The sequence below is a fragment of the Mustela putorius genome, unplaced genomic scaffold (genome assembly GCF_011764305.1).
Source record: "Mustela putorius furo isolate JIRA1106 unplaced genomic scaffold, ASM1176430v1.1 tig00003834_pilon_pilon_pilon, whole genome shotgun sequence".
Classification (NCBI taxonomy): Eukaryota; Metazoa; Chordata; class Mammalia; order Carnivora; family Mustelidae; genus Mustela; species Mustela putorius.
Genome location: NW_025421987.1, coordinates 34,794,631 through 34,806,848, shown reverse-complemented (window position 1 = coordinate 34,806,848; position 12,218 = coordinate 34,794,631). Strand labels below are relative to the sequence as shown.

Here is a 12,218-nt window from a genome sequence, read left to right as displayed (position 1 = left end):
GCTTAATAGCAGTCATCCCTGTGAACTCTTTCTAGCTCCTTGCCACCTGTGGAAAGGTACTTCGTTAGTGTGCTTTTCTATCAAGATAAAGGAGACCTGCATATAACTATTTGCAAACTTTGGGATGTGCAGCTCTGTGCTTCCACCAGCAGGAGACAATGACCCACTGTTGGAGTTCTGCCTTCCACGGCCTTACTGTAAAGGAGCCTTATCCAGAGGGTGTCTCCAGGGGCACTAACCTGTTAGACCATGTGCTTTTTCTATTTAAGTCACATATTGATTTCATTGTTTTGTGCTCTTGGAGGAAGAACTTCAGGCTAAAACAGGAAAAAGACCAATTAAGTATTGATGAATGTCACTGTTATTATAGGCCCTTTAGACTTACGTTATTTTCCTTGGGGAGGGAATGAATGAGTATCCCCCTTTAATGAAGGCACCCCTAAATCAAATGTTGCTTCTCCATGGAGTTTTTTCTAAGTTCTTTGGCCTGGATAAGTGGATCAATATTGCTAATATAGACATTAGAGTAATAACTCCTGTTTTATTATTTTTATCTAGCCCTAAAAAAAGGGGGAGGGAAATTAAAACACACACACACACACACACACACACACACACCAACATTTAGAAACTGCTACTACTACCCTTGCTACCTGGAGTCCCCAAGTTATTGTATTTAGTGACTAAGGAAAATAGCAGAGGTGGTAAGGGCTCTGAGATTCCTTGTGGCCGAGGGCTTTCTAGTCTCATTTTTTTGGTTTGCAGCAGAATCTGTTTTCCCCAAATAAAATTTGTTCAAACCCCAAGTACATAAGATAAATGCAGAAATTTCCTGATTAAATTGGAAGCTGGGAATCTGAGGGCCTGAGACTCCACTTATCCTTTTTGTTTTGTACTATCTGCAAAAAGCTTAGAGCTCCAGGGAGCCATGATTATAAATTACTGATCTAGCCTCACTCCTTCATTTTAGAGTGAAAATTGAAGCCTGATGGAGGCTAAGAAACCTGTTCATGAGGCTACTGGCCAAGGTCTCTGACTCCTAACTGGGTTCCAGCCCTGGCTTGAAACTTATCTCCCACATAAGATCCAAGAGTTGGCTCGGTTTCAATATGAAGAAGAGTTACTCATATTGATCTCTTCCTATGAGCTAAGAACTTTTCCTATAGCATTAGGATAGTGTTTAAAGTTCTGACTCTGGTGGAGCCAGACTGCCTGTGTTTGAGTCCTTGGCCTCTATTAGCTGTGAGATTTTGGATAGGTGACATAACCTTTCTTTAGCTTGGCTTTCTGTCACTTAGAATGGGGTGTAATCATAGTACCTTTTGCGTTCTCTCTGGGTCCGGCTGAGCCCCTTAAAATTTACCAAATTTACCCCTCAATTTACCAAGCTCCTGGTTACTGGGAGTTTCTAGGTCCCTCTCTACAGATCTAACCTATATCTGTGACTTCTTAGCCCAGTCTTGGGCGTTCCTGGACCCACAGAACTGGTATCTATCCTCTACGGTTTTCCCTACCTCCAACATACCATTGTCTGTGAATCGGCACATTCTCAACCTTTCCTCTCTGAAAAGTGATGATGTCATCACAAAGCATTGCAAAATTAGTTTCAAAGCATCAGTTCTGGCTCTTTTACACATCCAAATGGTGCCCCTGGTAACAACAGGCAAGAGAAATTTAGCCACATCAATAGAAAACTGATGGTCCTTCAAAGCTTAAAATGCAGAGTTGTCCTATAATTTAAGTCCCTGATTCTTGAAATATAATGACATGATTTTGACCATGTATATTTTATTTCCGCTTAAAAGATTAGGACCCAAAAATATGCTTAATGTGACAGCAAGCAATTTGGGGCCGTGTAAAGAAAAGCTCCTGATTATGAGGGCAATTACTTGAGAGTTGACACTTCCTTTACTGGAGGACATTAACGGCTCTGGTTCAGTACGGTAGGATGGACCCTGTGTACTTTGAGAACATGCCCTGAAATAGCAAAACCTTATGCCATTTGATTTGGGTAGAATCCCATAAAATCGGTGTATGTAAGTGATGAGAAGTACAGTATAGTTATTAGGTAACATTCGGTGAATGGAAGGCCTGAGTAATGGGGTAAAAACATGGCACTGTCTGTATTTACAGAAAGTAGAGTGTTATTGTCAGCAATTAATTGCCAATGTCAGCAGCGTTAATGCCAATTAAGAGCATTTCAATCAACATGTCTGCATAACCAGAACTTAGCAGGAAATGTAGTAACAGCTTTCTCTTACATAGCAATTACATATGTCATCTCATTTCCTCTTTACCATAACCATATGAACTTGCATCATTTTTCAGAGGAGGAAACAGTGAGGGCAGGAGAGGCCCAGTGACTTGTCCAGGATGCCTCCCTAGAGCTGAGGCTTGAAGCCAAGCCTTTGGATGCAAACCTGTAGTCTTGGTGCTTTATCACACCTACTCCCTGAAGGCTTGCTCTCGACGATTTTTTTTTTTTTAATTATTGGACTATAGTTGACACACAATGTTACATTATTCTCAGGTGTACAACACAGTGATTCAACATCTGTATATGTCGGGCTGTGCTCACTGCCAGGGAAGCTCCACCTGTCACCATGCAAATGCTATTACCGTATCACCCACTGTATTCCTAGTGGTGCCTTTTATCCCGTGACCTGCTCACTCCATAGCTGGAAGCCTGTGTCACCGGTCCCCCTTCCCTCCTTTGGCCCACCCTCCAACCTCTTTCCCTCTGGCAACCTCTGTATTTAGAAGGCTGATTCTGCTTTTTATTTGTTTATTCATTTGTTTTGTGTTTTAGATTCCAAAGGCCTCCTTTTACATTTCGGGAAGCCTCATGCCAGTCATATGCTCTGTGGTGACAAAATGCACCATTTTACAAATGGTAGTGTTCCGAGCTGGTCACCCAGGCAGGGTAAAATGAAGCCATTCTTCTTTGGACCACCAGAGCATCTTTTTCTTTTCCGCTTTAAACATAGAGGGAGGCTAGACATTTTTTATCACAGTACCTGAGAAATAGGCACCCATAGACTTCCATTACATTCGTGTTATGCGTTTATATCTGCATTTGGAAATAGGGATCACCAGCAGGGGAAAAGTGATGGTTATCGTTCGCTCGAACCAAAAAAGCCTGAAAATGATGTTTAAAATATCCATGGGTCATACTGCAAGTTAAATCTTTAAAGATCATTGAATGGATTGTGTTTGATTAAAATCCTTGAGGTTTCTCTCTTCTGAATTAAAACTTAATGTTTTTAAGTTAATGTTCATTTTCTCAAATGAAATAGAAACCCATATAGGTACCACCCCAGGGTCTTCGAATCAATACTGCAGGTGGCTGTATTTATAGTTGATGTACCCTGATTGGTTTCTCTACCCCCTTTTTTGGGAAAATAACAATAACAGCCAATACCATATGTGGGTGGAATTAAGTGTTTTTTTCAGTCATACTTGAATATGATTGTAGCTCCTCACTCTCCTCTCTTGCTAGGGGGAAGGGAAAAACACCCTGTAGCCTTTAAGAATGGAAATCATGGGTTTGATCTGCTTGCTTTCCTGCTCTGGTTCAGAAGGGAGAAGACCCTCTTTCTAGTCTCAACCTCCTCCTCTCCGTCCTAGCTTAACAACACATTTATTTTATATAAACTTTGCCCCCTTCTTTGGGTTCCAGTCAATAATAGAAAAACTCTTGTGTAAAGCAGGATCTTAGAATCGACCCTGACATTTTGCTCCACTCTAGAACATTCCCAGCCTTACCCTGAATCGAGCCACACCCAAGAGGAGCTGAACTTCTTATCCTTAACAGATAATATAATAGCTCAACTTTTTGTTTGTTTGGCTAACTCAGCTCCCCAGAACATAGCCATGGAACCAAAAGTAGGGGGAAAACAGGACCCGCAACCTCTTGAGCCATATGTTTCAAAACTCATTAGTATTTTTGTGACTATAAGGAGAGAGGCTCTCATTCACAGTCTGCTTACTGTCCATCTACATACAGTTCAGCTTGATTCTATAGTACATGTGTTGAAACAGCACAGCAGTAAGACTGGGAAGCGCAGTGGCTGCTGCAGCCAGGGAGAGAAGGACGTGTGATTGCTGCAGCCGGATCCTGGGGCTACTCCATGATGAAGGACGGCCGGGGGCACAGTGACCCGCAGGTCTGTCACTGAGCACGACACCCCATCCCAAGGGTCCCTGCTCTTCACGGTGGATCCGGAAGCAGAATTATTTGGTGTTTTTTAGGAGACATATAGATCCCTACCTGACATTTTTGGGGAACAAAAAAATGGCAATAATGAAATAAGCCTCAGTATCTAAAAGCATTTTTGCAAAAGGCCTCATTTCATGATCTTTCAGGGTAAATGAAGCAGTTGTAAAAGAATGAATATATTCTCCCATTCTTGGAAATAGACCACACTGCACGTTTTCCCTTAAGGTCTTTTCCATGTGAACTGGCGATTTAATGTCTCGTATTACCTCAAGTCACCGATACACACTGCTCTTCCTTTGTCTTCAAATTTTGGATATAAGGCATAAAGAGAATCTGTTTATAGAAGTAAAACATCTTGTATAGACAGTAGTTTTATATCTCCTCCTGACGCTGTCTCCTGTTGATTCTGAAGTTGTCATCAGGCTGAACGCCTTCCTTCCATCCCTCTGGGCACCACGAGCTCCATGTCACCATCGAAAACCGAGAAAGAGAAACACCTTCAAGAGGTGGTCCAAAGGTATCAAAATCGACTGGCAGATGCACAGCTACAGGTGAGCCGTTATTCTTTCCAGAATCCACTAGAAGTCTAGAGCTCTTGGTTTTATGTGTGTGAAGGAACTAATGTGCTTTACCCCTGTAAATTGTGTAGCTTCTTTTTTCCATCCTTTTTTGTCACATTCTTCTAATTTTGACTCTAAGGACTACTCTAGAGACAGGCACAAGTGCCCCAGGGGCTCAGGAAGGAAGGAGAGTTTAAAAAAAAAAAAAGAAAGAGAAAGAAAGAAAAACTACCTGTCATATTCAAGCCCATCTACACAACAGCACGTGAGAGGAACAGGGGGATTTATTTCCAGCCTGCAGAGGCACAGAGAGCTTTGTATAGATGACACGGTCAAGACTGGGACTTAAGTCTGTATGCTTCCAAAGGCTAGGCTCTTTTTGTTTCATTGGGCTTCTTCCATGAGGGTGGATTTTTGAAGTGAAGAGCTGTTCTTTTAAAAAATATTAGCCTATGGGCACCTGAGTGGCTCAGTAGGTTAATCCTCTGCCTTCAGCTCAGGTCATGATCTCGGGGTCCTGGGATCAAGCCCCGCATTAGGCTCTGCTCAGCAGGGAACCTGCTTCCCCCCACCTCCGCCTGCCTCTGTGCCTACTTGTGATCTCCCTCTCTCTATCAAATAAATAAAAAAATAAAATTATTAAAGAAATATTAGTCTATTTATATATAAATCCAGTGTCACTTAGTTAAGAAAATTTAATAAATAAAACGTAGCTATCCCATAAATATAAGTAACCATGATTTCAAGGGAAAGAAAAAGTGGTATGGAGAAATATTATTTTAATCTCTTAACTAATGAAGTAATTAGATCTCTGTTTACTTTATAGATTTAATACCCAAATTCAGCATTTTTAAATTGGATAGCCTGTCAGCTTCCTCAAATAGAACTTGAGGAGGTCAGCAGCGTATGTCCAAATGTGTTGACTCCTCTGTAAATGTCAGGAAATAAAATACTTGAATAGCAAATTCTCTTATGGAGCAAGAATAGATTCTCTGTCTTACTATCTTATTATTATTAGTTGTATTCCCGTGCTTTTAGAAGATCAACTTTCTTCTCTACCTCATTTCATCTTCTTGCCCCTCCCACTTTGCTAGGGATCTGCCACGCAAGTCAGCCACCACTTGGGGTCACAACCAAGGAAATATGACCCTCCTTTTTAGTCTGGAGTCTCTGGGTCTCTGGGGAAGACACTGAGAGTCACTTTGCAAACACATTCTCAGAAGCATTCCCCGTCCCCCCAAATTGGTTAAACTGTCTATAGTTCTTAGAGCTTCTAGTTGTGGGTTTGATAACAGAGGTCAGAAGTAAAGGTATCTCAACCTGCAGCTTCTTTAATTGACAAGCAGGTAAAGTCCCATCTTTCCAACGGGGAATGTCTTCATTCTTGTTAGCCACTCCCTGTAGATTTGCGAAGGCGCACTGCGTCTCCTGAAGTGCCGCTGCCTTTATTGCAGTCTCTGAATGCTTTTTTCTTTCCTGTGGAGGTCAGAGCTGACCCTTGGATGTGCCAATCACAAAGTCTTGAATGGTGCCAATCACAAAGTCTTGATTATCTTTTTGTTTGTTTAGTATTGGATGTTTTATTCCTTACTAAGGTAGAGATTTTGAGGGTAGCTCTTGGGGTAACCTATTTGGGCCATTCATTCTGCTTATTCTTTCTTGGTAGTTGAGTTTTTCATAAGAATTTCATAAGGCAGGTTTATAGATTCAGTCTGTTTGATGTGTAAACAAAGAAGGTTAGCAGTCCCTGCCTAGAGACTTGCTCCCATCAGTTCAAAGAACCAAGGAATCCTCCCCCTCCTCCCTTGCCCCTTCGTGAAGGTAGGTAATCCCAACATCTTTAACTCCCTTTCAGTAGTGCCCTTAACTGATCCTAATTCTGTGGTCCTCAAGGAAAGCTTTGTTTAGAGTTCACCAGCCATGGCCAGCCAGTTAACTTTTTTTTAAATTTATTTTTATTTATTTTCAGTGTAGCAGTATTCATTGTTTTTGCACCACACCCAGTGCTCCATGCAATCCGTGCCCTCTCTAATACCCACCACCTGGTTCCCCCAACCTCCTACCCCCCGCCCCTTCAAAACCCTCAGATTGTTTTTCACAGTCCATAGTCTCTCATGGTTCACCTCCCCTGCCAATTTCCCTCAAACTCCCTTCTCCTCTCCATCTCCCCTTGTCCTCCATGCTATTTGTTATGCTCCACAAAGAAGTGAAACCATATGATAATTGACTCTCTCTGCTTGACTTATTTCACTCAGCATAATCTCTTCCAGTCCCATCCACGTTGCTACAAAAGTTGGGTATTCATCCTTTCTGATGGAGGCATAATACTCCATAGTCCAACCAGTTAACTTTAAGGAGGTCATTGATTACTTGCTTTTGGCTCTCTCCCCTGCCAGGCATTGTGGGGAAGATGGAGTAACCTTTATACCACGGTGTGAGCTCTTTGAAAGCAGAGATAGTCTTGGTCTTGTTCAGTGTAAATCTCTTACCTAACACAGGCCTGGCAAGCAGTAGGTATTCTGTAGTTGTTGGGCCAATATACAGAACACACACTCAGATAATAAGCAGTCCTTTCCTGGACCAAGCCTAATAGCTATTTGAAAATTAGCGACCACCACCACATGATACTAGTTCAGTATCTGTCTGATCTCAACTGAAACCACTAGAGAAGTTTATGACATGAAGTGAGTGAGGGCAGCTTTATTCCAAAAAGGGTTCACAGAATAAGTGGCACTTAGCTTGTGTCTTGAAGTCTATTTCAGAGAATTAGGGGAAATGACAGAGCAGGTATTCTAGGTGAGAAAATCATTATAAAAGAAGACTTGGAGATCAGCACTGACTTGTTCCTTCAGGATGCCAATCCTTTAAATTATATGCTAAACTTATATATTTTAAAAAATAGACTTAGCATCTGTGTGACATGTCTCTCTTTTAAAGACTGTGTGACTCGTTATAAAATATGGTAATTGTTGAATAGATGACCTCTGGAAGGTGACCTCACTTCCCCTTTCACAAAAATAACCCATGAAAATATTCAAAAACTGTATTTTGGTGATAGCTGCCTGATGCCAGAAACAAGACTCAAAACCATCCAATATTCATTGTGAATTTGCTTTTTTTCCTGGCTGCATTTTAAAAGAAGTTCTGTCAGAATACGACACAGGCAGGGCTGGGAAAGGCAGGAAAATAGGGCATTAGTGCCCTTCAGGTACAATGCAGACATGATTCAAGTGTAGAGTAGATACCACTGGAAAATCAGGAGCTTGCTAGCATGTGACTATGATTCACTATGTCTGTGGTGGTGCCCATTCTCCCATATCCGGAAATAATAAGGTGCTTGCCGTGGAATTATAGTCTGCCCCCTCTTGTTCTCTCTCCCTGCCTCCCTCTACCAGTGCCTGCTTACTTACCCATTGACTAGACTGGGAAACAGATATAAAAATGACCAAAGTCTGCAAATCCCATTTCTTACTTTCTCGTATTTCATCTTTCATGGCTGAAAGCATCCTGATCTGGAAAAATGAAAAGTTGACTAGGTTCATTAAAGACCTTTCTGGATCTTAGATTCTGTGGCTCTGGGCTTTGTGTTACGGACAAGCAGGAGTGATCGAATAATGGTAGCAGAGATAGTATTATGGTGGTAATATGTGAAGTTGGCAGCTATAGCCTCTTTTCCACTCCTCACACGCCCACCTGCTGTGTCAAGTGACTAACTCTTAGAAGCAGCGCCCACCTGATTCCCTGGTTAGACAATGCTTGCAGTGAGTCAGGAAGCTGTTCTGGTAAGAGACGTAACCACTGAGATCGGTGGTTAGATCGGGTCCTCTCCTTCCCAGGAGTAAATGAGGTAGCGAGGTCCAAAGCTGTCATTTCCACAGATGGGATTTTATGAAATCGCTGCAACAGAACAGTTACATTAATTATAGCAAAAGAGGAAAGTAAAGTTCAAAGACATTAAATAACTTGAATCGATCACATATTTTTAAATGGCGAAGTTCGAATTTGTTTCCTTTTTGTCTAATTTCAGCAAAGATCTGCTCAGTCTCATAAGGATAAACACACACAGAAAGGACCTAAGAACATTTGCAAAGGTGACAAACCAATACATTGCAAAACCTATTTGCTAAGGAAAATACTGAAGTTCAGTAATCTAACAGGAGAGCTCAAATTCAAGATGTAATTGATAAACTGTGTCGGCAGCCCGACACCCTCTCTATAAATTGTACTTCCAAAACAGCCCATTCTACCCGTTCTCCGTTCCAAAGGGATGAATGAATAACCTGTTCCTCGCTCCACTTTCAAGTTCATGCCTCTGTACCTGCTGTTTTCTATACCGAGTGACAAGTGCCATCTGCTGGCCACACGATGAACATTTTCATTTTCATTGTGTCACTCGACTGCTCAGCTACTAAGTGGCATGTTACTTGAATAATTGTTACTCTGTTTTTTTCAGTAAACCTAACAATAATTTTAAAACCATAGAGTCGAGTTACATAGTCAGTTTCTCTGCATTCCAGTCCTCAAATTTGCTCTTTTCTCAGTTTGAACTTACCAATTAGATTCTCATCACCTTCTATGGTGTGACGAGGAAGGCAGCATCATAATCGTACACATGGTGTTTGATTTTAGGTGCACTCATTCAGGGTGTTGTGGTCGCACTTTTTAAATCCACTTAATACCTTCGGTCGTTACAAAACAGATCATAACCCGATTCCCTGAATAAAGCCTACTCTATTACCCATTTGTCCAGAAGTACTGTTTAAATCCACTTAATGCCTTCAGTCGTTACAAAACAGATCATAACCCAATTCCCTGAATAAAGCCTACTCTATTACCCATTCGTCCAGAAGTACTGTTTATGGGTATTCGTTTATATAATTCCTGCTCGGACAGCGTGTCCAGTATCACTTATGTATCCTGTAGGGATTTCTGGGTTCATCTTTTCTGATTAATATTAATTTTTTAAAAGATTTTATTTATTTATTTGATAGAGAGGGACATAGTAAGAGAGAGCGCATAAGCAGGGGGAGTGAGAGAGGGAGAAGCAGGCTCATGCTGAGCAGGGAGCCCGATGCAGGGATCCTGGGATCATAACCTGAGCTGAAGGCAGATGATTAACGAATGAGCCACCCAGGTGCCCCTAATATTAATTTCTTATCCTACAGTCTAGGCTCTCCCTAATCTGCCACTACTTCCTTTCCAACATTAGGGTGGACCCTTGAACAACACAGGTCTGAATGGCGCCGGTCGACCTCTGTGGATTTTTTCCCCCGATAAATACAGTACAGTATTATAAATGTATCCTCTCTTCCTTGTGATGTTTTAATAACATTTTCTTTTCTCCAGTTTGCTTTACTGTAAGAATGCAGTATGTAATCAATCCAACATACAAAGTAAGTGTTCATTTGACTGTTATGAGTAAGTCTTCTGGCCGATAATAGGCTATTAATGGTCAGGCTTTGGGAGAGTCAAAAGTGTACGCAGATTTTCAGTTCTGCAGGTGTTGAAGCCCCAACCCATATGTTGTTCAAAGGTCATCTGTAGTGTCTTCCTCTCTGCGGGAATCCCCCTGAGCCTCGTTTCCTTAGCCGTGTTCTCCCTCTCCCTGCTGCTGAGTGCCTTTGTTCCTTCCGTTGTGTCTTGAGTGCCCTCTGTCTCTTCCACTATTCTTCAAGATCCAAAAATAACGTCATTCCTGTATGAATTGCTTTTCTCCTTCCCTACCTGTAAAAATGTCTTCTTTCCAGTTCTCTTTGTTCTGAATGGGTCTTTCTTAAAACGGGTTTTACTCTCTACATAGTATGATAGTTACCTGTGTATCTGTTCTGTCTCCTACTTTAGGCTGTAAACTTTTCGAAAGAAGGGGCCATTTCATTCACCTTTCAGTTCCCCCAGACACTTAGGCTGAACCTTTCACGTAATAAGCATTTATCAAACTGTGAATGCTGGATTGAAGGCATAATTTGATTTATGCAGAACTCATGAAACAGGTCCCCAAACAAATATTTTTCATTTGACTGAATAGGTCGACTCTATAAAGGTTAGACTTACCACTTTCTGCATATATTATTGGAGACCAAGGGGTTCTGACACTGGGTCAGAATAAGGTGTGGCACTGGGATGTGATTATAGAGGCCGTATTTGGATTTCATTGGCTACGTTCATGGTCTTTGCATCAAGTGCAGAGCTGGTGTAAAATGTCGTGCCTCGTGAAAGGGATTCCAGCAATAGCATTCTGTTCTTTTGCAGTGCTCACATGGACACAAAAAAACGAGATCGTGTCATCTGACAATTCCCACATTGGTTGTTTTAGCAGTAAATGCAGAGCAGAGGAGGCTTCCTGAACTTTTCGCTGTGTTTTTCAGATTGAAATGGCATCTCTGAATACAACTGTGTAATGAAGACTATGAATGCATTTTTCCATTTAGAATTTAATCTTTTAAAGGTGTCATTATTGTGTAGGATGCTGAGACTTCAAATCTGTATAACTGCAGAGACAGATGCCTTAGAAAATATATTTATTCATCAAGAGTACTTTTCAGCCTTCTTACATAAACCTCCGTGATTGAAAATTTATGATACCTAAAGACCCTTGTCTAACAAGAAACTATTATCTTCACTGTAGTTGAAATATTTTACCTTATTACTCTTGCTACAAAGATCCCATTTCTCTGTGATGATGTGTTGTTTTTCCAAAAGGGCTAACGCATAATGTACTCGCAGTCACGGGCCCTGCATTCACAGCACAGCAAATGAGACGTGAAGCGAATGGCTCGTGTGGCACAAGTTTATAAGTTCCTTGAGGCTGGATACTGGGTGTTCTTTTTCTCTGGTCTCTCCCATCTTCACACCTGGCTCGGTGTCCGGCACAGTAGAGGTGTCCCAGAACAAGCTCACTTTCCTGACTGAATTGCTTGTCTGAATTATTTTCTGACTCAGCCTCTCCTGAGGAGCTGGTGTCCCTCTCCCTGATGGAACTGCACTGTCGGGGCTCCCTGCACAAACCACCGGCCCAGTGCGAGCAGTTAGAGACTCATCAGAACAGCCCAGAACAGAAGCCTGCAGGGAGCAGTGTGGTGTGAGGGGCCCAGGACAGTCCCTGCTCCTGGCTTCATAAGTCACCCTCTTCTGCCCTAGAGCTTGGGACCGAGAAATTCCATCCACTTCTGTCTGTTGCTAGGTTTCCCAAGCAGGTTTCAGGGCAGCTGCTGGGGGCCACCAGGAATGGGGGTCCAGAAGGAACTCGTCTTTCCTCCAGGAAGGACGGAAGCAGCTTTGACAGGGGCAGGTAGCCTTGCCATATTACACCCCTCCCTCTGTGTGGCAGTCGGTCACTCCTCTTCACATCCACAGAGATGAAGAGAGAAGTTCAGGTGTGTGGTCGGAAACGACTTTCACCGGAGGGGTACTATTTTGGGTCTCAATGCAAGTACACCCAG

The 12,218-nt window shown here is 42.1% G+C and overlaps 1 protein-coding gene across 1 annotated transcript in view; it reads left to right on the top strand.

The window, feature by feature from the left end:
- The window catches only part of MORC1 (MORC family CW-type zinc finger 1), a 183,062-nt gene that overhangs the window by 109,315 nt on the left and 61,529 nt on the right, over positions 1-12,218 (top strand). The window contains exon 17 of the mRNA XM_004769143.1: positions 4,632-4,770. Within this exon, the coding sequence (XP_004769200.1) occupies positions 4,632-4,770 (139 nt within the window). The remainder of the gene's footprint in view (positions 1-4,631; positions 4,771-12,218) is intronic.